This window comes from Equus caballus, chromosome 5 (genome assembly GCF_041296265.1).
Source record: "Equus caballus isolate H_3958 breed thoroughbred chromosome 5, TB-T2T, whole genome shotgun sequence".
Lineage (NCBI taxonomy): Eukaryota > Metazoa > Chordata > Mammalia > Perissodactyla > Equidae > Equus > Equus caballus.
Genome location: NC_091688.1, coordinates 60,198,669 through 60,226,288, shown reverse-complemented (window position 1 = coordinate 60,226,288; position 27,620 = coordinate 60,198,669). Strand labels below are relative to the sequence as shown.

The 27,620-nt window shown below is 40.9% G+C and overlaps 2 protein-coding genes and 1 long non-coding RNA gene across 14 annotated transcripts in view; 1 reads left to right on the top strand and 2 right to left on the bottom strand.

Annotated features, from left to right (window-relative positions):
• PTPN22 (protein tyrosine phosphatase non-receptor type 22) overlaps window positions 1-11,606 on the bottom strand; it is a 58,203-nt gene extending 46,597 nt beyond the window's left edge. For 7 of the 12 annotated variants that reach the window (XR_011439277.1, XR_011439278.1, XM_023642123.2 and 4 more), the window contains exon 1: window positions 1,835-2,254. Coding sequence is in view for 8 of the 12 variants with exons in the window: in XM_023642123.2 (XP_023497891.1) it covers window positions 1,835-1,921 (87 nt within the window). In the remaining 4 variants the exon portion in view is untranslated. Of the gene's footprint in view, window positions 1-1,834; window positions 2,255-8,298; window positions 8,449-11,468 lie in introns of those variants that run through there. The other 5 variants (XR_002808358.2, XR_011439275.1, XM_014740059.3 and 2 more) reach the window with 4 other exon arrangements.
• BCL2L15 (BCL2 like 15) lies at window positions 8,476-15,448 on the bottom strand. The gene is made up of 4 exons (XM_001499550.5): window positions 15,006-15,448; window positions 14,568-14,689; window positions 11,469-11,693; window positions 8,476-10,818 (listed from the first exon to the last, which is right to left on the bottom strand). Exons 1-4 carry the CDS (start codon window positions 15,130-15,132, stop codon window positions 10,801-10,803), a joined length of 492 nt encoding a protein of 163 aa, XP_001499600.1. The 5' UTR covers window positions 15,133-15,448; the 3' UTR covers window positions 8,476-10,800.
• A 757-nt stretch (window positions 15,449-16,205) lies between these two features.
• LOC111773663 (uncharacterized) lies at window positions 16,206-27,172 on the top strand. The gene is made up of 4 exons (XR_002808361.2): window positions 16,206-17,263; window positions 18,329-18,382; window positions 22,965-23,178; window positions 26,006-27,172. It is a non-coding gene; the product is annotated as an uncharacterized lncRNA (long non-coding RNA).
• Window positions 27,173-27,620: the final 448 nt, after the last annotated feature.

The window sequence follows — 27,620 nt, the reverse complement described above, 5'->3', positions numbered from 1 at the left end:
TCTATTCCTTGACCTGGGTGGTGATTGCTTTATACTTACGATATTTTATGTACTTTTCTAAATGTGTATTATATTTCACAATTTTGAACAGCTGAAAAAAATACAAACTGTAAAAAGTTTTTAAGCAGGGAAAAAATGACCAGATTTGTATTATTAAAAGATCACTTGGGTGTTGAACGGAAAATTGATTGAAGGTGGGGCAAAGCCAGAGGCAGAGAAACAGGAGGTTATGTGGCTGCCATAATTTGGTGAGAGATTATAATGACTGAGCTAATAAAAGGTAAAGTATTAGAGATGTTGTCTACATTATTTTAAAAAACAGAACCAAAATAAAACAGAGGCTGGCCCTACCCCTTCAGGTCACTTTCTACCTCCATGTGTTGGGTGAATTTGGCTCAGGAGTTGTACTCCAGGGGCAGGCACATGTCTGAACAGGCACATAGGCCAGGATATTCCCCTTGCCTCCCTCCATGGTAACTCTACTCAGAGAGACTCAGACTGCCCAGCCAGTGGCAATGAGAGCACATTTTTTATGACACCATGATATTAACCAATATGAGCGGGCATAGGGGTTTCTATCATAATATATAATCACTCAATCATAATATCTAATCACTTGAGGCTTTATAGAGTGTTTTCACATCTACTATCTGGTACCAGAATGTTAGCTCCATGAGGGCAAAGGTTTTTGTTTTGTTCACCACTGTATCCTCAATGCCTAGAACTGAACTTTGTACATAGTGGTGCTCAATAAATATTACTGAATGAATGACCACATTTAATTACTATTAATATTGATATTTAATTATCAAAACAATCCTGCGAGGATAGGCAGGACGTGAAATGTTGTCCCCATGTTAGAAGTTAGAAAACAGACATGGGGAGATTAAGGAACATGTCAAATAGTTGATAATTTGGTTGATGACAGAATCATCATTTAATTTCAGGTTTTGTACTTTACTTCCCTTATTTTTCCCTCTTCATAGATGAGGAGATAAGGTTTAAAGTTCTTACAGCTCTGAAACACCAGGTGAACGTATTCCCAAATACATAATAGGTACTATCAGATATCCAATGTCATCTGAGGTGCTAGGTTATAGGATGAATGAGGCCTACCCAGCTGCCAAGCATCAATAAGCACAGTTCCCTCAGAGGAGATTCAGGGTTCCTCTGGGTAATCAAATCTAGTTGACCCTAGGCTACCTTATACTTAGGTTTCTCTCCATGTCCCTCACTTGTCTCTACTCCCCATCCTAGCCTTTCTACCTCTCCAAGCAAAAGAAGGCTAAGAAAACCCTGATATTGTAAAAACATGTTCTGTTTTTTTCCATAGGGAAAAAAAGGAAAGAAAAAATAAAGAAATTTGGTAGATAGTTTTGGTGCTTTTCAAGAGCCATTGGCACCAAATGGAATCCCATGGGGAGGCTAGAAACATAATGTTTTAGGAAAAGTTAATCTTAGTCTCTTTCCTCTTAATATTAATTAAAATTAGTCATTTGAAGCATAAACCACAACTCAAATACCTGAGAACCCCAAGGTTCAATCAATACTAGTATTTACACACCTGGAATTATATATGTCTTCTGTAAGATTCCTAGTCAAACTCTAAGAACCAGCAAACAAAATACTGAGAACAGTATTTTGGAGAGACTTTCTAAGATACACACAAACCACTCAGAAAAATCAAACTTTTAGGTTGCCTTCCCCGCTTCTCCTTCTGCAAGGTCTAATATTCACTTTATCCCAAGAGCAATTTGGTCTAGGAGCGTTGGACCATCATAGTCAGTTAAATCGTCTAGGTAACTACCCTGAGATTGTTACACGTAGGACTCACCAGAAATTCATTGGCAAACTCCTCTTTGTTACTTTTCTTGTTTTGGGCCTCATCCAGGAACTTCTGCAGAATTTCTCTTTGGTCCATGCTGCAGGGCAAGAGAGACAGTCTATGAGTGGGTTAAGGGAGGGCATGTCAAATGTGTGTCATGGCCGAGACACCACTGAGAAGCAACTGCTGCCGCCTGAACAGAGCATGTTGAAGGCTGTGGTTTACTGACTTCATCACAAGCCCTAGAGGAAATTAGTACGTAACCAGCCTCTGTGGTCACACAACAAAGCCATCAACTGACTCCAGGGCCCTAGTGCCTTCCTTCTTAAGGAAGGAGCCTGGTTACAATTCAAGTTTTTAACAAACAAGAGGCTAACCAGAACATAACATGTGGTCTGCTTAGCTCTGAGACTGCTCCCCTCTCCCAATGTCAAGTGTCACCTCTTTTCTTGCTTCCTAGAGAAAAGGAAGTAATTACAGGTCTCATTTGTGAGTGCTGCCTCTCCCCGTTTCCCCAGTGAGCACAAAGGCCCCGTTGACACCTTCTGTTTCGTCATGTCCCAAATAAACTGCAAAGTTCAGTTAGCCCCAGAAAGGGAGACAGACACTGTTTGGAGTAAGACATCTTCTACCTCTACTGTTCTCTCAAAAGTTTCTTGTCAGTGTGAGCAGTGGCAAACTTCTGTTCATCAAAGAAGGCATTTTTATTCAGAACTTTTAAGTTTGCCACATAGACCTCAAACTCTCTTTCGGATGAAACAATGTCAGCTGCTTCTGACAGTCCTTGTCTCCCTCAGTGCTGAGGAAGTGCTGACCTCCATTAAGGGAAGTATTGTTAATTTCAGGACCTCCCCGACCCTCCAGGACTTTTTGAGCTTCAGTTGGGTTCTGGATATAAAGACTGAGAGTATTGGTCTATATGGGTTCCAGGAGCACAGTGGCCTCCCTGTGAGGAGAACCTGATCAGGAAGTTGGCACAATGTCCCCTTATGTAATGCTAGTAAAAAATGAAGGAACGGAAAAAGAGTAAAATCAACCACCTTGCTGGCAACAGTATAACTTTCAGGGCAGAAATCCTGGAGAACTATTTCTTGAGACATTTCTACTTTGCAACCAATGCCTTGGAAAAGGCCATTGTTTCAGGAAGCCACGCTGTACCTGTGGCATTTTGGCCCTGTCTGACAAGCAGGCTGTTCTAGAAAAAGCTCCCAAGTCTCAGCTTGCATAAATTCTCTCCTCAGTGGGCACAAACTCCCCGAACGTGTCTCACTGAGAGTGAGAACAAACAAAAATCAGCATGTCATCTCTGTGTGAGGACAGAAGTTCAATAAATAATATGTTAATAAAATTAGTCTGAAATATCCTGAAGAAAGCTGGGAAATGTGGTGTTAGAACTTCCTCTATTTAAAATATTAGCAATCCTTTCTGTTTTGCAACATTATTCAAACTCCCTTTAGGAAATCATGATTCTGAACGCTATTAGGCTGCATCCACCTTATTGAGCCTTATAACAGGAAAGGAAAGGTCATTAACGTATCTCGCTTATAGGCAATGTGAAGCCAATAAAGAATTTCAATCCCAATCCACATAATAAATTAAAACGAACCATAATTCTTCAATAATGTTTGTTGAGAGTAGGATAGTATTTCTCAAATTATCCCCATCTGGCTTTAAAGGATAATTTCTTGTTGCTTTAAATAATGCAATATTTAATTTGGCTATTTTAAAACATATAAAATATGGGAAAATTTTTAAAAGCACAAAATTTCAGGTTCTCAATAACTAAAACCATGTAAAAATATTTACATAGTTAAATGAAGACTAAAAGATGCAAAAAAAATCGATGGTGTATATGCTGGGATTAAGGATGCTTTTTAAAGTTCTTCTTTTAAAATTATTATACCATTTTTTAAATTAGAAAAAAACACAAAAATCCATTAATTTGTTTGACAAATTTAGTAGTACCCACTAAATGCTAAGCACTATGTTAGGGACTGGGTAAACAATAGTGAACAAGACAGAATACGGTGAAAAACACCCTTAACCAGTTAAGAAAGCATCTCAGGACTAAAGATATAGACATATTTACTGATAAAAATAAAAACATTCCAAACTAACTTACTTATTTGCAGAGTTGCAATCCATCACCCTAAAAGAAAAATAATTTTCTCTATTTGGACAAATAAGAGAGAAACCATTTCATAATCTCTCTGTCCCCTTAGAATGTCTTCACTTCCATCAAAGCTAGAACTTTACTAATTAATACACAAAACGACACCTAATAAAATAAGATTTAGATCTATTTTTCTCAAGCCCATATTTCAGAACAGTCTCTAACTTTATTCTCTTCTTAGGGAGGGATAAGATAGAGATAGACATGAGATAAGAAAGAAAAACTTGCTTAGATGCCTCCGTAGTCCATTTACCCAAAATGTGAGGATCTGAAAATAGTATCTCAGCAGAACTGCAGATCTTTTTTAAAAGCAAGCAGCAATTCTTAGGAGTCTGTTCTACTCTAAAACTAAAAGATATAGAAACATCGTGAAACAACCAAACCTCAAAAACCCACTTAGCTAAAAGGCCATTTCCTGAGCAGACCACTCAAGCAAGCAAAAAACAAACTAAAGGAGAAAACAAGAAGCTTCAGTTTTATTTTTAACAAATCTAAGCTACTACTTAATTTTTCGCACTTCCTTCTACAGATAGTGGAGGGCAATAGAAGCATAATGGTTTTTGATGAAGATTCTGTTGACTCATTTGTATCTTGTGGGAGGATCAAGAGCTGGGGAGGGGAACAAGTCATGCAGCAAAGATTGGCATTACCTAAGAATTTAAGAATTCACAATGAAACATTTAAACCAGTCTGGCATGAACCCTGAGTGAACACAACAATTCCATGCAGTAAAAGACTCATAAACACTTTATCAGAACCATCAAGGGTAAGTTCTTGTGGAAAGTAAAACTGAATAAGCACCTGAAGAGGAGTAGGAAGGAACATCTTACTGCTGCCTCACGTGGCTCTGGTCTTTGCTCAGAAGGAAAATGATAATAGAGAGGAGAGCCGATCACACTGTCACCTGCCCCAACAAGAGGGGAGTGTGCCAGTTTAAGGGGAAACATCAGTGTCATGGAGGTCTGGAATTAAACGACGAAAAACTTTAACCAAAGAGAATGTCAGGGGAAACTATTAGGACAAGATAAACTAGTCAATAGGAAAGACCCTCAGGTTTCTCAGAACACCCTTTTCTCTCTGTGAGGAGGCATGTTTTACCCTGAGGAAGCCACTTACCAATCTTTGCTTTGGTTTCACTGTTCCTACCTTTCCCTCCATCCCAGGGTCATTAATTTGATATGGGCTATATGTGTTATCTCTGAAACACTCAGTCCTCTGTAGGCATCCACTTGGCCACCAAGGCCTATTGGTCTTTTTTCCTCAATGTCTTTTAGAATCAACCTGTCTTTTCCATTCCCATGTTAACCATTCCCATTTTCACATCTGTATTCCTGCAGCAATAAACTCAGTTATCTTCCTATCTATATATCTTCTATTCTAGTAATCTCCTGGTAACCAAGGCTGGATGAAAGTTCTTAAAACTCCTCTTTAATGCTAAGGAACCAAAGTTCTTACTGATAATCTACAGGAACAAGTCCAGATTCCTCAGCTTGTCACCAAGCCCTTCCCATCAAGTGTCCTCACCCAGCCTATCCAACCACATCACCCATAGACAACCTTGTTCATTCTATTGCCACTTGTTTTTTCTCAGCTTTCCCCCTAATTTTCACCAAGATGAAAATAAAGCCATAAAGCCTAGTTACTCTTTTCTTCAAAAAATCCTGCCCCTAACACCATCTCACCATGACCTTCTCTTAGTCTGAATCCTTTCGGTATCAATCTTTATATTCAGCTATAGAAGTTTTCTTGGTTTCTTCACATGTTCCTTGTCTCCTATAAATTTATTTAAAGTGGGAATTTATTCAAAAGAAAACACATAAAATGCCTCCTGTAGTTTTAAGTTTATCAAAGGCGATGATAGTGTCTTCTATGCATTTGTATAACCCACAGTGCTTAACATGGTCTTGAGCATATGTAAAACAAGTCTACTGTGATAAAATACGCTTTATAATGTGGTTAGGCTTTGGTGAGAGATCCACTCTGACTTGGTACTCACTGCATCAATTACTCCAGGTCTCTTGCCTGCACAGTCTATGTTTGTCTCTGGCTAGGCACTTTCCCTATGCCAGGAGCAGATGGGCCTTCCCTACGGGAAGGTTCGGGGACCTGGCAAAGAGCACTTCTTTGAATGCTGCTGCCCAAGCAGCAGGGCTATTGTTATGAAAGGAATGGTGCTGCTACTGAGGCACAGAGTCCAGGCCCGAAGAGCTGCAGTGACCAGAAAAAAATGACCTCCTTTATCTCCAGAATAGACCTGTTTCTCCTTTTATAAATGGACACAAAAGAGGCTTATGAAACACCTCTAGTGAAGCTTGTTTGCTTTGCTCATGTTTTCACATCATCCACAGCAGGAAAGTCCCCTACCCTCTTCCAGTCTGCTGCTTGTCACTATGGCATTCTGAGACCTCCTCAAGCTCTTCGGTTCACTTGCTGTGAACTTCATAGTCAGCTTTCCACATACCACACAGAGAATCATACTCTGCCTTTGGCCTCAGAAACACAATCCTCAAGAGGCAAAGTTCAGCTGATAATTTTCAGTTGATGCAATTTACCTTTTTTTTTTTAATGGAGAGTCAAGACTCCTTGTGAGGCTTGGCATCTTGTTCAAAATATAATCAAACTTGAAGTCCCATCTTTTGTTTGACTGTTCATTCAGTATTGAGTCGTTCATTTAATGAATATTTATGAGTCCATATACATGTAAGAGAATGGGAAAGAGGGGTGCTACAGAAGTGTACAAGAAATTGTCTTCATACAAGGATCCTTTATTCTAGTAGGAAAGATAAGTACACGAATAACTATAAGGCCATTTGTGATAAAGACCATAAACGTGATGCAAACCAAATTTTGAGAAGGCAGAGATCACTTTTGATTTGGGTTATCTGGATAGCCTTCATGGAGGAAGTACCATTTGAATTGGTTTTTGAAGCTGTCTATAGAGCATGAGAGAAAGCAATATGAAACATAGGAAACAGTAGGAGGAAGGTAGCTTAGTGAGTGGCTCAGTTTGACTGGAGCATTGGCTATGTAGAGGAGAGTCTTGATTGATAAGGCTAGAAAGGAGGGTTAGGGCCAGACCCTGGGGGAATTTGAACACCAAGCTGAAAAGTCAGACTTCATTTGATGAGCAATGAAAAACTGCTGAAGGTTTTTTATTGTTTTTTGGGGGTTTTTTTAAACAACTTTATTGAGGTAATATTGACATACAGTAAACTGTGTACTGTTTGATAAGTTTTGGCATGTGTGTACACCTATGCAACCATCACCACAATCAAGATAATGAACATATCCAGTCACCTTCAAAAGTTCTACTGAAAGATTTTAAGAAATGGCAATCAAAGCAATGCTTTGGGAAAATTTTTCTTGATTTTTAAAATAATAAATGCCCCCTTCTGATAAGTTTTTTGAAAGTCTCATAATCTCCTTCAGTGGTATGTAAAATTTCAAAATAAATTATACCATATCTAAAAATTATCAAAACAATGGGCAAAGAAACCATAGCTTTGTTCAATATGGTGGCAGTATATAGGACAGACTGGAATGGGGTAAGCATGGAATAGGACAATCAACTGAAAGCCTAACTGAGAGTCTTTACCAATAGTCCAGGCAGATGGTAATAAACTCTCATAGAAAGAATCAGGACAAAAAGGAAGGAATAAGTGAGAAAGACTAATTAGGTGAGTAGGACTGGGGGGAGGGAGAATGGAAAAATGAGTGAGATTTTGAGCTAGTTGGATGGCAATCTGGGAAAGTATGAGGATAAGAAAGATGTATACGAATAAAGGATTAGAGTTTGTGGACATGAATTTGGGAAGAAGGGACATAAGTCAGACTTAGGAATCACCCACATCAAGGCGAAAGGTAAAGCCATAAGATTGGCTTGCTTTTGTGAGAGACAGAGTTAATGGAGAGAAAAATGTCAAGCTAGAACTTCATGAAGTCCAAATCACTGGGGCTCCAAATTGTTAATGGTGCAGTCCTTGAAATATTTGCAGGCACTGGGCTAAGCCCTTTACAAGGTGTATTGTTTCATTTATCCCTCATAACAATCTTGAGAATTAATTACCAAATTATCTCTATTTTAAGATGTAGAAACTAAGGCACAAAGGAATTGGATTACCTACCCTATGTCACATGATTAGTCTATGGTGAAACTAAATTGTGAAAATCAGACAATCTGAATGTATGCTCAAATCTCTGAGCTACAGTATCTTCTTCCTGCAGCCCAATCACTGCAGCTCTCCTAGGACAGGGTGGCCTAGCAACAAGCACAACCCTAGGCAGGAGCTGCTTTACTCACGTGCTTGGTCTAATCTCCAGGGGCATCATATCCTCAGTCTCAAGATACTGCAGTATACTTGGAGCTAGATTCACATTCTGATGTTTTGTGGGTAATATAGGATGAAACAGGGAGCTGGTATGGCTAAGAGGGAAAAGAAAAGAGAAAGAGGAGGCTGCTCGCCTCTGACGTTTATCATTCGATATATTTTTTCAGCTTTATTGAGATATAATTGATATGTAATATTGTGTAAGTTTAAGTTGTACAATGTAATGATTTGATACATGTATGTGTTGTGAAATGATTACCACAATAAGGTTAGTTAACATATCTATCACCACAACTAGTTAAATAATTTTTGTATGTATGGTGAGAACCTCAAAAATCTAGTCTCGTAGCAACTTTCAAATATACAATAAAGTATTGTTAACTATAGTCGCCATAACATACATTACATCCCCAGGACTTTTTTGTCTTACAACTGGAAGTTTGTACCCTTTGACCACAGTCACCTATTTCCCCCACCCCCACCCCCTGCCCCTGACAACCACCACACTGTTCACTGTTTCTATATCATTCAATTTGGATTGCACTTAATGAGAATTAGTTCAAAGGAATAGACAGAAGAATTTTATTTCATGAACAGAACATTATAAATGTCAGTCAAAGTGAAAATAGTGATTTTGCCTAACAGGTCAAATACCACAAAACTCACCGTATGTTGAGTTTACAGTAACATAAAACACAGAGGAATACATCAAGTGTCTTAAGTTGTAGCAAAAAAAGCTAATTTTGCTAATTTCTACTAAAGAGAAATATGCAATCTCATTTCTGTATTATTAACCTACTATGATTTATCCAAGAATAGAGGAAACAGCATAACTTGAAAAAGTCAAAATACATTTGCAGCACTACATCTTTATTTCTACGCATTTAGGGGAATCAGATGGCTGGCTGGCTGAAGGGAGGGGATGTGGTTAGCTTTGTTAAACTTTAGCCAAAGCCACTAATGCCTCTCTTCAAAAATAGATACAGCAATGCTTTTCTTCTTGACAATCAGGTAAGTAGTTTGGTTTGGGGGCTTATGGATGAAAGAGTCTCTACTTGATGATTGCCTCCTAATGCATGAGATTACTAAGGACTATTATGAGATACGCAGACTATAGAACCATATGCTTCACTTTCAATCACTTGTGGTAGGGCCAAGGAAATGTATATCTTCTATTGACCACTCAGGAGTCACAGCATTCTTTGATTTGCCAAAGGTCCTAGAGAAAGTGTGGACTATACAAGAACTAACATTCTCAGACTAAATTCTGAAAAAACAGTTATTCTATCTACAATTGTGTTTGGCAGGAATGATCAGGATTGCAACAGAGTTTAAATTATTTAAGGAGAAATGTTCATTTAGCTTTAGAGCAAGAGTTTGCAAACTTTTTCTGTAAAGGTCCAGATAGTAAATATCTTCAGCTTTATGGCCGTATGGTGTCTGCTGTAACTACTCAACTCTGCTGTTGCAGTGCTGAAACAGACATAGACAATATGCAAACAAATAAGTGTAGCTGCATTCCAATAAAACTTTATCACACCAAAAAAGCAGCAGGCCGGATTTGATCTGTGGGTTGTAATTTTCCAACCCGTGCTCTAAAGTGATAGTTCTCAAACTCTGTATACGTACATCAGAATCACCTGTGGAACTGGTTAGAAAGATTTGATCCTGGGCCCCAGGTCACCCCTACAGAATCAGAATCTCTGGGAATGGAGACTGGAAATCAGCAATTTATAATGTCCACAAGTGGTATGCGAACCACACTTTGAAAAACGCTGTGGTATGCAGCTCACTTCATCTAAGCTGGGATGGGCTCTACTGTTGTCTATGTGGGTCAGCACTTCCTGCATCCTGTGGCAGTAAAAATGCAGTAACTGTTTGATTTTTCTTTGGCCCTTCTGGTAGAAGAGCACATGAACAAACTGCTATTTTTTGCTTCCAACTTGAAAATGCATAAAATAATTCTGCTCAGGTGAAATTAACATGAAATTCAGGTTTTGAATTTAAAAGAAAATCCTCAACTTAAAATAAGATTTTCCAACCAAAAATCTCCCTGAAATCCTTTAGACCACAAAGTTAGCAGACGAGATCTTTACCAAAGGACGAGGCTAAATCTGAAGGAATAGTTTACTGTATGCTCCCTTTTCTCCAAAATATCTCCAGTAAAGGCCTGCCCAGTTGCCTGGAATTCCACTACTAACAAGTCATTATTTTGTGTCTGGACGTCTTTGCTTCAACAGAACCTCATTAAAACTCACATAAAAACAGAAAGTATAAAATCTCAATAGACCTCTGGGAGCTGCTCCCAACTTTAACAATGAGTAGAAAATAAATTATTCAGCTAAGTTTAGTTCTGTCCAAAAGAAAGTGGTTTTTGATTTGGTTGTTCTGTCTGTTTTAACTGCCAGAAATCAATCACCCGATCAGTCAAAGAGGAAGCAGTGTTCAGGCTGGTAAACAGTTCCACCTCTCCTTCAGCTCTCCAGATTTTCCTAGGAAGGAAAATGAATATCCTACAGTCAAAACGATGGTCTTCAGGAACTTCCTAAAGAAATGAGGAACGATCTGCAGATATGTCCAAGGAATACAGCTCTTACTAAGGCTTCTGCTGATCCTAGAAATGGAGGGGCATGCTCTATAAGAGCAGATGGTCTAATGATTACTAAGACATGGGCTTAGAATGCCTCCTATAGTTATCACTACAGCAGATGACACTAATTGTTTTCTGTTAGATAATAGTAAGATGATTCTGAATTTCCTCAAAACACAACCAAAGATGTTAGGGAAAGAAGACCCAGAAATTTACCAGAGAACAGAGTGAAGCCAGGCTGAGATGAGATCTCCATCACCAATATACTTTATAAATGATTATGTGTAGGAAGTGGAAACTAGTTTTACGGAGTTAGCAGTCAACATTTTAGGCAGCATGACTCTGGAGTCCAACACCCACAGGCTGAGCTTCTGACTGCTACCTTTTTCCATGGCAAAAAAAAAAAAAAATCCTGCCACTTTCAGCAAAGTAGGGAGGCCTGTTTTCCTACTTAGTTTCCAACTTACAGAAAGAATCATGAAGTGAAGTCCCAGGTGTTAGTACAAAAACAATGCAAATGGCCAGTAAAGCCAGGGGCCCCAACATACTTACCCAACCTCCCTGGCCCTGGATGAACTCCCGGACGGCGCTGTTCCCATTGATCATATTTGTCATGGGGATAGCCACCTGTCTTGCCATTTCAGGGGCCACGTGGGCCACATATTCCAGAAGTTTCACTGATACTGCCAGAAAGGCTCTCTCATAAGCTAAACTAGAATCCTGAGCACACCAGGTTTGGCTGAGAGATTTTACTGTGTCCTGAAGTATGGCTCCTGCCTGGGGAGAGACACAGGATATATCAGTGGAGTATCACTAAAAAAGTGCAGGAGGCTGCAGGTGCAGGAATCCAATAAAGCAAGTGTTCCCCAAAGAGTGGCAAATGTGCCACTTGTTGTTTCTGAGGTAATCTTAGGGAGTAGTTGGATAAACTTCTCTCATTTTATTATTTTGTTCTTGATTGTAATGGGTATTAGAAAGAAACATAAGTAGCCCATCAAATCCATGATTTCAGATATTATTGCTTAGGATGAACAAAATGATTGGAAGAAAAACAAAATGATTTGAAACAAAAATATTAAGTACATGATAGTACAGCTGGTCAAGTTGTGAAGGTATTGTTTGAATGACTGAAGTCTGGGGAACTCTAAATTTAAAAAAAAAAAAGAGAGATTAGCTTTTCCTCTTCCTCTTTCCCTCCTGAAAAAATTTGGTTCAAAGGTATTATGTGGGACCAAGCAAGATCTTCTGAGGCGTAGTGTAGAGTGTCCATGGTGGTCAGAGCAGAGTGTCACAGCCCAAATAAGCTGAGAAGGGCATCCACATGAGGGTATCTAGATCTTGGTTTCCAAATATTGTTTTCCATTAAAAGAAACCAGAGCTTCCTGGAGAATGGGTGATTTCAGGCTGGTGCTTGGAAAATACAAGACAATCTGTCAGAAATTGAGGAAGTACTCGGAAAATTAGAGGAATATGCCAAAAAGACACAGCCCAGATTGAAAGGACTCCCACTGGCCAAAGCTGGGACAATTTGAGAACCCAAATAAATAATGAAAGTAATGGATTATAACCCATTGAATAAAGTAGGAATTCATGAGTCCATGTTTATATAAAAAAATGAATAGATTGAAATTTTGATGAGATATGGGATATTTACATGGTTTCAAGGTACCTCCCCACAAAACACTTAATTAAAAAAGGAAAAAATTAACTTTACAGTGGAGAAGACTTGCAGATACCATCTTAAGTGATTAAAGTTAACACCAGTAATGGGACAAATTGAAATCTATGCCCCTTGATAGGATGCAATGAGAAGAACACAGCAACACTTCTGTGTATTGCAACCAAAGGTACATATCCTGAGTCTATTCAAGAGTAGATATTAAACAAACCAAGTTAAGGAACATTCTTCAAAATAACTGGCTCATAATCTTTAAGTGTCAAGGTCATGAAAATCAAGGAAAGACTGAGGAACTATTCCAAATTGAAGGAGACTAAAGTGACATGACAACTAAATGCAATATCTGATTCTGGCCTAGATCTTTTTGCTATAAGTGACATCACTGAAACAATTGGAAAAACTTTTGAATAGGATCTGAGGATGAGATGATAATGTATCAGTGTTAATTTCTTGGTTTTGATGGGTAGATTGTAGTTTATGTGTGTGTGTGTGTGTGTGAGGAAGATTGGCCCTGAGCTAACATCCATTGCCAATCTTCCTCTTTTTGCTTGAAGAAGACGGTCACTGAGCTAACACCTGTGCCAGCTTTCTTCTACATTTTACGTGGGATGCCGCCACAGCGTGGCTTGACAAGCAGTCCTGGGTCCACACCCAGGATCCAAACCTGCGAAGCCCAGGCCACCTAAATGGAGCATGCAAACTTAACCACTATACCACTGGGCCAGCCCCAAGATTGTAGTTATATAAGAGAATGTCCTTCTTTAAAGGAAATATAAAAGTATTATGGGGTGATGGAACATCATGTTGGCTACTTACTATTAAATGATTCAAAAGGGAAATTCTTTGTATAATATACATGCAACTTCTCTATGAGTTTCAGGCTGTTTCAAAAAAATTGCTTTAATTAAAAAAAAGGTAGATTCAGCCATCAGCTACTTAGGAAATCTTCAGTGCAAACAATTAGGGGTAATAAGTCTAGCTCTGCCTGAATAGGCACACCACCCAAGCTGTACTCATTAGAAAGAATAAAGCATACTGGTCAAGAGTGTTGTTCTAGAATTAGTCTGGGTTCACATCGCAATTTCAGCACTTTCTGAATAACCTAATTATCTGTTCCCCTATTCCTCAGTTTCTTTATCTGCTTAAATGGATATCAAGTCAGAAAATACTTACTGAGCACCTATTGTATATCAGGTACTATTCTAGCTTTTGTGAATATAACAACGAACAAAAGAGGTTAGATGTTGCTCTCACAGTGTTATATGCAGATGAGGAGAGATTGTGCTATGGATAATAGTTTCTGTAATACTTCATTAGGAGGTGTAAGGATTCAATGAGATAATAAGTGTAAATCACTTAGAATACTATCTGGTACATGGTAAGTGATGAGTTAATATTAGCTGTCATTGTTGATACTAATCAGCAACATCTAGAACATTGTCTATGGTCTTTATATGCAATACAAAGTTGAAGTTCTACTGCCAGTAATCAGCATTCTGATGAAAACCCTAGTGGGCTGCTTTAAGTACTTACCCTTCATTGCATCGGACTTGTCAACTGCCTATCCTTCTTGTATAGTTTCATTGCTGGACCTTGGGAGTGGGGGGCAAAGATGCCCATTTCCGGCAAAATAAATATTAAAACAGGAGCATAAAAGAATAAAGTGCTTTTCCACAGATAAATTGCTATAGATGTGCTGTATGCCACTAAGCACAGCTCTGATGAAAAACAAATGGAAAAAATCTGAAGGTTGATCAGCCTGTGCCAAAAGCTTTCCATCTCAATACCACTTCAGCTTTTATTAACTCCTAAAGAACTGACAATTGGAGAATTCCTGCTGTATCTCCTTGGATGAATGTAAGCCCCCCAATCTTTCACAGAACATTTCTAGTCACAGTTGTAAATAGTAAGAAAAGCGTGCCTGAAGTAGGAAAAAAGCAGCAAACAATAGAAAGAAGTAGTAAAAACCTGACCTGTCCCCGAATGGTTTCTGCAATGACATTTTTGGCAGAAGCTTCCAATTCTCCATTGAACTCATCACCCAACATCCGCAGGCGGCCAGCAATGATGGCCACGTCAAAAGAGCACTCCTCTCCTAAGACAGAGGGAACACATTCACATTTGTCACAAGGCTTGAAGGGACGGCAAGTCCCAGGAATTGGGGCATTGGAGAAAGTTCTCTAGACCTTTAAGCAATTTTGGCATCATTCTCACTCAAGAACATCTTCAATGTTCTGTCAACACCATTAGTCAGAAAATCTCCCTTCACTGAGAATCTCCTTCCCTTCCATGAAGACTTCAGGTATTGGTGAAAGCTTAGAGTTTGCCTTTTGAAGCTTAAGAGGAAATAAGAAAGTTTACTCAGATTCTTTCATTGGCCTGCAATCACCACCTCAGGCCAGGAGCCTTACCTGAATCTGGTACGTCTACACCACGTAGCTCCCGGTTAGCAACCTGTAACGTGGTGCCTAAGAAGTCTGCGAGTAGAGAATTCACAATGCATTCCGTTTGCTCCTCAAAAGTTTGAGGGCTCTTCATTTTAGATGTTTGCTGCTGAGTTTTGCTTTTTCACAAAACAAGTCTTTTTAGCTGAGCAGGAAGTCAGAAACTGGTAAACCAGCAGGTGTGTCTAATTCTGGTAAAGTTTCCTAATGGGACATGTAGTCCTAGAGCCTGTCTCACCACTTTTCTTCAACAACAGCTGCTCCAAAAGGTAGGACGTCTCTGAAGATCCTACCCACACAAAACTGGAGAGATTTCTTGAAGATTTTCAGTTCCTTATCCCAGAACTATACTCTAGCCAGTGCCTAAGATTAATGAGTAACTTTTATAGTTAGATAGCCAATCTAGAACTGAAATAGAGTTGAGGAAGAGCCTCTTGTGTAATTTCTTTAAGAAATACTTCCTGTTAGGTTTTGTGTATGGTGTAATTTAAAGAAGGAAGGTTTTGAAATTATAATAGACGAGCATTCAACTCCTGATTATGGCATTTATTTGCCATAATCTTACATTGATTATTTACTGAGTACTTATGTGTAAGGAACTATACTTGGTGCCACAAATAATACAGAAAAACAACAAAAATGACACAGACACAGTTCTTATCTTCATGGAGCTTACACTTCAGTGTGAATGACAGATATTACATGATTAATCACATAATTTCTTGTGCTTATTGAGATACAGTGTGTGATTACAACGTGTAACAGGGAAACAAACGTAGGGGTTTAGAAAGTCTTCCTTGAAGCAGTAACATCTGAAACGAGCTCTGAAGGACTCCATTAGGAATCCATTAGGCAAAGAGGAGGAATAAGACCATTCCAGATGGAAGGAATGGGATATATAAAAGCTGAGAAAGTGAAAAAAAAACCTTGGGCATTTGACGAATTATAAACTTGGGATAATACAAAGTATTTTACATGGAAATTATGATGATTAAATAAGATAATGTTATGTGGAATGACACAGCACCATCTGACATGCAATAAACGTTAAATGTCTTCCTTTTAATCAAAGACCTAATGACCAGGATGAAAGTATCGGACACTGGATGTTAATAGATGAAGGGGGATCTGCTTAGTGTGACTGGCCTTGTCTGAACTTATTTGCAGAAAGTCAAATCAATCACGATGAGGTGGAAGACCAAGACCCGATATGCCCCAGGTAACTCTGGAGACTCATAGGCTGTAATTTCAATGGTGACATGTGGAGACTGCATTTCAAGGGAAAAACAGAATGTGCTGAATATACCTATTTCATCCATTCTCCAATCATCATGTATCCATTTTAACAATGTTGTCTATCCTCACTGTGGCATGTGCAGAAGTTCCTTTTATTGATCACTCAATATCAGTAATCTGCAATCAGTTGAACTTGGTGAATTAATCAATCATAGGGATTCCCTGAATTCCCCTGTTCTCTCCTTTTGTTAAAACCAGAGACGCGTATTTGCCTCTGCATCTTTTATGTTACCACACTGCTGATAAACTCTAGCAAAAAAGTAACTGGAAAAAAATTCACATCACATCACAATATTGAGAGAAAGAAGCTTTGAAGACACAAGATCTCTAGGTGTTAATGATGCTTTAAAGCTTGTATTTACTTGGTAAGTGAATGTAGCATCAACAATATTTGTGCAAAAGTGTTGAAGCCACTTTTATGATTCTCCACATGTGCTGTGAGTCATGAATTCTATTCAACCATAGTTTATGCTCATAAGCTAGTTATATGCCTAATGCATTGAGCACCTTCTGTTCTCTCTCTCTCTCTCTCTGTCTCTCTCTCTTTCTGCCTCCTTTTCTCTCTCTCTCTACATCCCTCAAGGCAGCCACACTCTGCCCCTGAAATAAAGAGGATAGTTTTTCTCTCATTAATGGGTCTGTGCCTTTGCTGTGGCTACACATCTATGCCTTCTATCAAAACCAGCTAGGATGCTGCAGTGTCTATCCTTCTGGCTGTAATCTTCAATCCTCGCTACCACACCAGGCTCAGCAGGGAGCTGCTCGTGATGGTAGAACATAATGGCCCATGGGACTGATCGGATGAGTGCTGTTTGACTTCTTCAGTTCTTCTTGGCCTGTCTGACTCTTTGACTCCTAGTGTCTTTACAGGAGAGCTGCCATCTTCTCATGTGAAGAAATGGAAGTGTGTTCTGCTCTGGATGTAGCCAGTGAGTACACCCTTGTCAATATGATAAAGCTCCAACTAGGCCACCAGATAGACCTCATATTTTTGTATCCCTCACCTCTGCCTGCCTGTGCTGAGATTTGCCATCCCTGTGTGCAAGACCTATAGACATATTGGTTTGAATCAGGCTCTAGGATTTAGTTTTAAGCACAGACATCAGATGGGTTTGGGAGCCACCCTCTCTTCCTCATCCCAGGCTATGCCTATTACTTCTGGCTCCAAGTTAGCACACTGGACTCAAGCCAAGTGTGACAAACTCACACTCTCCTCTGCAGCACAAGCACAAAGGTGTCTGTCTTTGTTCTGATTTCCATCAAATGTCTCTCCTCACCTGCAATGCTCTCATTTTCATACCTGAAAAATATCCCTTGAATTTCTATACCTTTCCAGAGATACGGGCAGCCTGATCTACATCTTTGGATTTGTTGTTTCCTGATTTCACTTCTCTCATCCCCGGGTCTGTCTCCTCTAAATTGGCTATCTCAGCTAAGCACTCATCTGAGTACCAGGACATAAACACCTCTACTGTTACCTTGCTTTTCTGTTTCCATGAAGCAAGGCTGAACCCTGGCTTTCCCCCACCCCACGAATGGCCACTGTTTCTGTGTAGCATCTAAGATTCATTTTGATTTGAGGGTTAGTGGATTCCATACATCAGTCTAGTCTCAGCGTATAAATTCCGCTAAACCATCAACAACCAGCTGATCTGATGAGAGAAAGCTGAATATTCAAGTAATCCATTTAGAATGCAGGTAGGCTAGTTCCCCAAAATCTGTAGGGAAAAGATATGTTTAACTGTTTTCACAGACTCAGGAGAGAACACTGTGATAAGGCTCTACCAGATTAGGGAGATATTGCCCGATGGCTCAGGAAAGCAAACCAAGGCAGTTTCACACACACAACCTGAGAGTTTCTGGAATATTTCTCTTAGAGCATCCCGTTGTCCCACTGAGGATATTTATGTCCCTGTGCTAGTACTGAACACTGGATTATTAATGTACAAAGGGGACTGCTTAATGTGACCAGCCCTGTCTGGATTTATTTGTAGAAAAACATACTGATCTTGAGGAGGAAGAAGACCAAGTCCGCATATATGTTCCAGGTAACTCTGCAGAATCGTGGGTCTTCATTCAATGGTGGCATCTGGTGATCTCAGATCTAGGGAACTCAGAAAGGGCTGAATAGACCTATTTAGCAGACTCAGACACCCACGAAGTGTCCCTTCTACAATGGTGTCTGTTTTCACTGTGGTACGTGTACAGGCCCCTTTATTTATCCCTCTCCAATTAGTAACTGAAGTCAGTGATGCAGGTGAACTAATTACTCACTGGATTTTTCTCCTGTTCTCTCCTTTTTATAACAACCACATATGATGCTTATCTGCCTCTGCCAGTTTGGCATTACCATGTTGGCAGGTATTTCATGGCAAGGAAAGTGACTAGAAATAAAAATTCCTATTATGTCTTAGTTCTTGAAGAACCAGGCCTTAAAGAACACAGAATTTCTAGAGGTCTACAATGCTGCCAGAGCCTTTGTCCACTTGGCTGATATGTGTATATTTACACAAAATTTATGCAGAAGTGTTGAAGCCACCTTTATGGTTTTCTGAGTGCACTGTGTGTCCTGACTGTTCTGTTTAGGGGAGTTCAGTCTTCTTCCTCGGGAGCTCACTTTCTGGTCAGTGCTCTGAGCACCTCCTGCTCGCTCTCTCTCCCTCTTTCTCCTTTCCCATTGCAACCACACTCTAGCCCCAGATAAAGGAGGATTGTTTTATCTCGTTTGATGGGCATTCCCATTTGTTTTCTGTGACCAGACCTCCCATCAAAACCAGCTCCAGGATTCTGTGTTTCCTAATCCCTTCTGTTTAATCATCAGTCCTCCTGACCCCACAAGGCTCAGCAGGGAGCTGCCAGCGATAGAAAGAATGAAGTCCCACAGCACTCACTGGATGAATGTTATTTGACTCGTTCAATTGGCCATGACCTGTCAGCCTACTGTAGGCTGTACAGAAGGGGCTCATTATTATTTGATGAACAGGAAGTCTTCTCAGCTCTGGATATACACAGTGAGTGCTCCTACTGTAAAGGGCAGAAAGTTCCTAGTGGGTCCCTGGTGGCCTCTATATTCTTTGTCTCCAACAACCTGTATAGGCTAAAAGATGTAAACAGGCTCTGTAGACTGTCTTGGTTCGAATTACGCTCTTGGATTTAATTTTAAAAAGGCATCATGTGGGTCAGACAACTTTCTTTTCTTCTTGTCCCAGGCTACCCTCTTATCACCTGGTCCCTGTTACAAGTGTAGGCTGTTGGTATCAAGGCAGGCTAGAGAGGGGAAATGGAGGGATAATGGCAACATGTCGGCCACTGCTATCTCACCTGGAGAACAGTCCTGTGTAACAGGCCTCTTTTTTTCAAGATAAGACTTCTCATACTCATGAAATGGTGTTGCTACTTGTATTTCTTGAGTAGTTTCTTGCAGACTCTCTAGTTTTCCTCACAAGTTTACAGTCTGCTCCATATGTTCAGCATCTGTTATGTTCTTCCCAAGCTCAAGTTTTTTCCCCTGGGTGCCCACCTCCCTCTGAAGCATTTAGATACCACATCATGAACACCAAACCCTGCCTGTGCCCATGGTTTCAATGAAGCCAAATCTCTGGCTCTGGTTTTCCATCCTCCACAAATGGCCACGATTTTCATCCTCTGTGCAGCACCAGTGACTTCTTCTATGTGTGGGTTATAGTTTCAGTCATATACCTAGTCTCAGTGGTATAATCTCATGCAAACTATCAACGACCTGTGTACCTAGTGGGGGTGTTGCCCTAATTTATGAGCAAGGCACAGCAGTTCCCCTCTCCATAATGTCCAGAAAAGTCATTTCTGATGAGTGAGAGCCCATTAGGGCAGCAGTTTCATAGGGTGTGCAGTTTAAAACTCAATTGTCGCTTCTTCCACTGAGGCTATTCTTTGGACTTCTCTTCTGGGAGAAGCAGTTGTAATGTTAGGAGACTTTATTCATCAAATCATCTTGTAGGAAGATCAAGATACTCTGTGATGTTCCTTGGTATATCTGACTATTTTATAGTGAAATTGGCCATGAACAATTTTGTCCCTCAACCTTTTTGGGTCAGTAAGTGCCTTTTCACGCTGGAACCATCCTCTTTCCAGTTTCCCATTTGTCCCTAAGGTGCAAAGAAACAGAGGCTTTCTCAGGATCCCAGCAATCCTCAAACCAGAAATGAAACGCAGTTCTTTTGCACCTGTTGTCTGCCATGCCTGTACCAAGTGAGCTCTGTGTTGCTATAACCCTTTCAGTCCTCACAAAGACACTCTCAAGTAGGTACGGTTCTCAGAGCCGAGAGTGCTGAGGCTCCGCGACATCACTTCACCTGCCCAGGATACCTGGGCAGTGCACAGTGGGACATGGGCCCCTCATCGGCCTGACTCCCAGCTCAAGTTCTGTTCACTGCTCCCTGTACTCTGACTCTTAGAGACTCAGCAGGGGCAGTGCTCACCCTTTCTTCTTTGCTTTGTACCAAATTAACTGAAACAATTTTAAACTTAAACAAATAAGACTAGTCCAAAGAACTCCTGTGGCCCCTTGCACAGATCCATCAACTCTAGTCTCTAGTCTAGTCTCGTTGTGTGAGCAGAACCTCGGCTCATCCAGTTCCTCCAGGAGGAGCCACACCTCCTAAGGCTCTCTCTTTGTGGGAAATCAGTCAGGGGCTGGAGTCTGTGTCCCCACCATCCCCTGCTGCCAGGGGTCTTCTGCCCTCACTCAGAGTTGTCCTTGTAAAGCTGCCCAGCTGTGTCTCAGAGACACCGATGGCCAGGTCTAGGTTCCCATGAGGAGATGAGAAGTGCTCAGACACATGTCTCAGAAGTGAGATGTGTGTGATATGGCATGGCCTTACTCACCCATTATTCAAAATGGGCCAGGAGAGGCCAAATTTCCCCACACAAATGGGCTGAGATGAAGGAGTGGAACGTCTAAATTATACATGGACCATGCTGTGCATGGGTTTGCAGATGACAATGTGTGACAGCAGCAGCAGGGCCACAGGCAGTCTGCTCCACCCTGTCTTCTCTGTACAAGGAGAAACCCTGTAGAAACGGTGCAAACACAACCTAAATTATAACTTGATCTTTTATTAAGGGCTTTCCCCCACCTGCCAGACTAATAACATAGGATGACACTTCAGATGTTGATAAAATGTTTTCTCTTTTCTCCTGCAAATGCAAAGAACTTTCAAAGCATAGTTTTAATAAAAACCAATAGTTAGGAAAAGAGGGATAAAAAAACATGATGAAATTAAGCAGTGATAAAAACAATCTTAGATCTTGATTCAATTAACATTTGAGAATGGGGATACCTGGTTTTGACAATTCTTTCACCAACCAGATTTTTTAATTTAAGAGGATTACTCTTTAGCCCAATATGAATTATAATATCTTATTAAATGTCCTAAATTATGATGAATAATGAATAATAAACTGTGCCTCAAGGAAATATGGAGGGCACACTAGCCCGAGAGAAGAGCTGGTGGAAAAGACCTGGAGGCTAGAAGGGCATCTGGTGGAGGGCTGGGATCAGGGAGCGGCAGCCTGACTCTGGAGGATTGTATAACGGTGCCGTGGGAAGTGATGCTGGAGAAGAAAGAGAGGGGCCAGAGGAGAAAAGGACAGGAAAGGAAGGTGAGTGGAGAGTATGTGAAGCAGAGAGGGAGAGGTGGTTCTCACAGAGGAGTAGACCTCTGATCAAACAGGATTTCGGGGTAATAAGATGGGTGAGACATTTGATAGTATGGAGAGAACAGAGTCAGAGAAAGCACTTAGAAGGGTTGGGTAAATCAATGATAAGAGTCAGATATAGTATGTGATCTGGAAGACTAAATGGTAACAGAAACATGAAGACATTTTTAAGAAACAATTAGGGGCCGGCCCCGTGGCTGAGTGGTTAAGTTTGCATGCTCCGCTTCAGCGGCCGTGGTTTGGCAGTTCGGATCCTGGGCGCCGACATGGCACCACGCCTCAGGCCATGCTGGGGCAGTGTCCCACATAGCAGAGCAAGAAGCACCTATAGCTAGAATATGCAACTATGTACTGGGGGGCTTTGGGGAGAAGAAGGAAAAAAAAAGATTGGCAACAGATGTTAACTCAGGTGCCAATCTTAAAAAAAAAGAAAGAAAGAAACAATTAAACAAACCTTGGTGAGAATGAGGATGTGTAGAGGGGAGGGGAAGGGAGAGTCCACAACAGGGTGGAGCAGGCCCTGTGGGCCCCCACCCCGCCTGAGCCCAACCTGGATTGCCATGAGGCTCTTTGAAGTCTTTGGTTAGCCTACTTTCTGAGAATATGTCTTCATTTCACAGTAGTAATAAACATGTTTGATTAGCAAGCGCTGCCCAGACCTCACGGCTGGGAGTGTGATAAAAGGGTTGTGCACTGTATCACCTCCCTGAAGAACCACAAAGTTTGATTCTGCAGCACTTCTGGCCCCTAAGTTTCCAATAATAGACTTGGACCTCTACTACATTACTTATAGCTGCTATTACCCCCAAGTGGCAATAGAATATATATGTGTGGGTGAGTGGAAGGGCAGTAAAATGTTACAGACAACAGGAAGTAAGTCACAGTAAGATCATGAATAACAGTGGATCCTGTTGGCTGTGGTTTTATTTTCAGAGCTGAGTTTGATGCTTACCTTGGAATGAAGAATGCTCCCAAGCTGGAGGGTGATTGTCTTGAGGGCTCAGCTGCCAGCAAGCATAGATGTCAAGTCATTGGCCACATTAATTTCTTAAGTGACCTGAAACAGAGGATTATCAAAAGAAAATTCCAGCTCAGCAAGTGGAGACTAGCATGCAGATTCCCTGGCCTTCAAGCTTAGGGTCCAGAGGTACTCACATCTGGGGCTCTCAGATGCACTTATTCCTTCTTGCTCTCTGTCTAAGGTTATAGATCAGTCTCCCACTCTTTTCTTCGTTTGTTCATTCTAACAGCTGAGGCTACCTCTGCCTGGTCTCACCTCCGTTTTCCATGGGGGCTGCAATTCTTCCAGGCCCTTCCATCTCTATCTCCAGTTTGCACTCTGAACTCTGCTGTGTTCCCACTGCTACTGTCCTGATACTCTCTCTCAACTTTCCTCTTAGCCATGGGGAAGCCTGGCCCCATGATCCTCCTCAACACAAGAGCATCATTTAGCCACTGAACACACGGCACTTTGCCTGAAATCACGCACTCTCTTGGCTTCTTCGCCTTCCCTTCCCAGCTTCTCCGACTCCAGTGCCTCTTTCTACCGGGAGTATTGTCCTAATGAATCACTTGCACATGGATCCTCCTCCTGGGTCTTTTAGGGAAGCTGACCTAGGACAACCTTAACCTTTGTTTCTCCATGTGAATAAGAAGTGTTAACACTCAGGAGAAAATTACAAATTACAAAAACTGAGAACCTGGGTCACAGGTGGGAGTCCTGGACTGGTCTGCACTCAGTTTTCTCCTCAGCCCCAGATGTGCAGGCCTCTGCTAATCTACATGGCGCTTCCAGGACTCAGTGTCCCCACCTCAGGGCCTCACTGGAGCTGGCTTTAGGTGGAGGACAGTAGATGGCACCCTAAAGGGAAACTGATGCAGAGGCCATGTTTCCAAAATGTAAAGAGTGTGAGCTGCTTTGGCATTCAGGCATCTCCCCTGTTCACTCCATTACCACTTCTACATGTTCAGTGAAGAATCTGGAAAAGTGAACTGAGGTGAATCTGAGGTCAGAGCATATAGAAGAGCACTGTAGTGGAATAACTTTAGGCCAGCTTTGTGAAGACCCAAGGAGATACATAAGAATATAAGACAAGTCCAATTGAGAAGGACTGTGATTCATCTGAGGTTGTCAGCAGGAAGACCAAAATCTTTAGGGCCAGTGGGAAGGAAGCTCATGGCGGAAGAGACGTGGAGAAGAAAAAAGAATGATGTGAAACAGAGGAGGTCTAGTGAGTAGTTCAATATTATGCTGTCATAAAATAAACGCTGAGTGAGCTTTGAACTGACAGGAAGCCTTGGGCCAATACCTTGAAATTCTGATTTAAACATTCTGGGGTGGGGTTGGGTATCAGTACTTTTAAAAAGCATCCCCAGGATGCATCTAGAAATTAGAAGGACCATGGATCTAGTAGGATCAGTCACCTATAGAAGTGTCTCATGTGTGCTTACTTCACAGAAAAGCTGAATATCAGCCATGGATGGACTTAGCATTCCTCCTTCAACAAAACTCTTTGTACAGCCTGGAGAAAACAGAAAAGAAAAAAGAGAGATTGATGGGTTAGACATATGCTCTCTCTACTTGGATCAAAGTTTCTCACAATTTTTATAGGACAAGATACAGTAAGAAATAAATATTACATAGAAACCCAGTGTACAAAAAATAATACCTCCTCTTATTACAAGTAATGGAATTGAGGGCTTTCTTTTTCTGCTTTAAAATGAAACCTGCAGATCACTATTTACTAAACAGATTTCACAGCTCACAAATTGGTTCAGACTGCAGATTGAAAAAATTATTTTCTATCAAATTTTGTCCTTATGCAAAATCCCAATAGAGATTCTTAGGTCTCCTTCTCCTATGTTTATCCTTTCTCGTGCCCTTCTTTACCCTAGCGTACAATATGAAGAGACCCTTTCCTTAGGGGGAAGTTTGGGAAAAAAGTGATGAGAATCTAGTATGAGCAAAACTAATGCTCTCCCACTTTCACTTCAGAGTTTTGGGGTCACCTATTGAGACTCTTCCTGGAAATGCCCTGAGGTGTATCCTGGCCTGAAATCACCTTCAGAGAATGTCGGTGTCCATGGAATGAAAATAAGTGTGGCCATGGTTCCACTCTCTGCTCTCTTTTTGCTAATTCAATTTTGAGTTTCTCCCTTTTTGGGTCTTTCCTCAGCCCCTTTTGAGCAGGATTTCTCTCTAAAGCAATATTCCTGTCCAGCCAAGGTGACCCCACAGCCTCTACTTGCAATGTTGACATCTCCAGATTGGAGCCTCTCCTCTTCCTTCCCCTAAATGTATGGAAATGGCCTGGGTTCTAGCCCCAGGGTTGTCAATAACAGGTCACGTGGCTTTAGTTAGTCCTTAGCCCCTTGGCACCACAATTCCTCATCTGTAAATGGTAGAACTAGATTTGGATATATTCTGAGGTCCCTGTAGGCTCTCACATTCTATGACTCTTCCTATGGCCTGCCACTCCTCCTCAGAGGACTGGAACATAGAGTTAAAGAGGGTGGTTTCTCTGCCAAGGGTCCTCTCCTTCGGACGCAGTCTGTTTCTGAATGTGTCAATGGATGCTAAGTACATCCCTCCCTGGCAGATGTAAGAAAGCTATCACTTTGCTCCAGATGAAGCGGATTTAGAGTGAAGTGGCTGCTGAGGACAGGGTGGTGGGGATCTGGCTAAAGCTCTGCAGCAGCTTGAGCTCAGACGTCACCAGGCTCTTGGTGGGCGAGGACAGGGGTCCCTGGATCCTGCACCACAGGCTAAATGTAAGTTTAGGGAGGTTTTTCTTCTAATTTGTGGATCTCCCTTTCCCCTTCAGCCAGCCTGCAGCCTCCCACTTAAGCTCCTCCTCTGAATTGGAGCTCAGCTTGCTCCTGGCCTCTGTCACCATGTACCCATCCCTCCTGGCTCAGCTATCAGCAGGACCTGACAAACTCTCACATTGTTTTTTCCTCTTTCTGTCTCTCAGAAGCCAAGTACTTCTGGAAGTAAGAAAAGATACTGCTGATTTCAAAGAAACCGCCTCATTAAAAAGTAGCTTTTCCACTTGATGAAAGAATCTAGAACTGTGAAGGGATCCTTTGCAGAGAATCGACATCACAACCGCAAACAACTCTCCATGATTTTTACTCCAAAAGCCTGATTCAATGGGAGAAATCCCAGCCTTTCAGCCTCCAATTGTGATAAATCACGAAGAGAGCAATGCCTAGATCAACATGCAGTTCTGAAAAATCTTAACCCTTGCTCTTCTCAATTCCCATACTGTACATCACCAAAATCAGGAGCAACTGGAAAAAGACAACATGAGAAACTGGACGTTCTTTGCCACCAGCAGGGCTGTGCTAGGAGCAGACAGCATTAACTGTGCAGAGGTCTTGTTGAGAATGTTTAGTCTGAATTTAATCGTGAGGTCATTATCAGACAACGGCAGAATTTAGACCTCTGAACAAGTCAACTGGCCTGTCTTTCTTCAAACAGTCAATGTTACCACAAGTAAGACGACAAAAAGGAGAAGAGATATGTTGGGATCCAAAGGACTGAAAAGATTATGTTACTATGTTTCTTTAGTCCTTTTGAGCCGAAGACGTTCCTCACCTTTTTGTGATTGCCTGCGGTGGTGGTGACATTGCCTTGTTTGTAGAGGACAGGTCAGTCGTCTGGCTCAATGGTCTACATTCTCAAGTTGTCTGACCATTTCCTCATGATTAAATTCAGGCTCACACTTTTGCCGAGAACACTTCACAGTTAACGCTGTGTGCTTCCTAGCGCAGCCCACCCGGAGACCAGAATGACCAGTTTATCCACCACCATTACTGTGAGAACATTGGTCACTTTGTTATGGAGGGGCCTAGGAGATCTGTCCATTGTAAAGACACATTTTTTTCTTTCTATAATCAGTAATTTGGGGAAAGGTACTTTGAGAGTGTGTGAATATCCTCTTCTCTAAAGATCTTTTTCTAAAACTTTTACCATCCATTCATGATCCCTGCTGTGTGTCGATTGTCATATTGGTGTTTGCACATTGGAGATCTTCCAATTTTATCATTCCTATATACATGTATTTGCTGGCCTTGTGCTGTGGAAAAGAACATTCCCTCCCCCTTCCATATCATTAAAATTTTTGTTTTGACTATCACTGTGGACTTTTGAATTTTTTACATTCAATACTATAATCTACTATAATTATGACTGATTTGGGTGGGTATGGATATAAATTAATATAAATAATTTTGTTTCTCCTATTCATATTTATATGCTAAAGGTTCCCATATCTTTTAGGCTCTATTTACCCTATGTAGTCGATTTTATTTGCTGTATTTCTTTCCCCATGTTATTTGTTTTCTTTGTGTGTGCATGTATATGTGTGTATGTCTGTGTTTTGTTTAGCATTTAGGAAGGATTGTATAGGTAGTGTTAAACATTGCACTAAATTTTTTTTTTTACATTTTTAGTCCCTTATTAACTTGTCAAATTTCTAATATTTGCTTTATAAGTTTTAAATCAATCTCTCAACTTCAAAAATTTGACATTTTTCTGTTTTTCTGGGAGGTTTGCACAGGAAGATTTGCCCTAAGTTAACATCT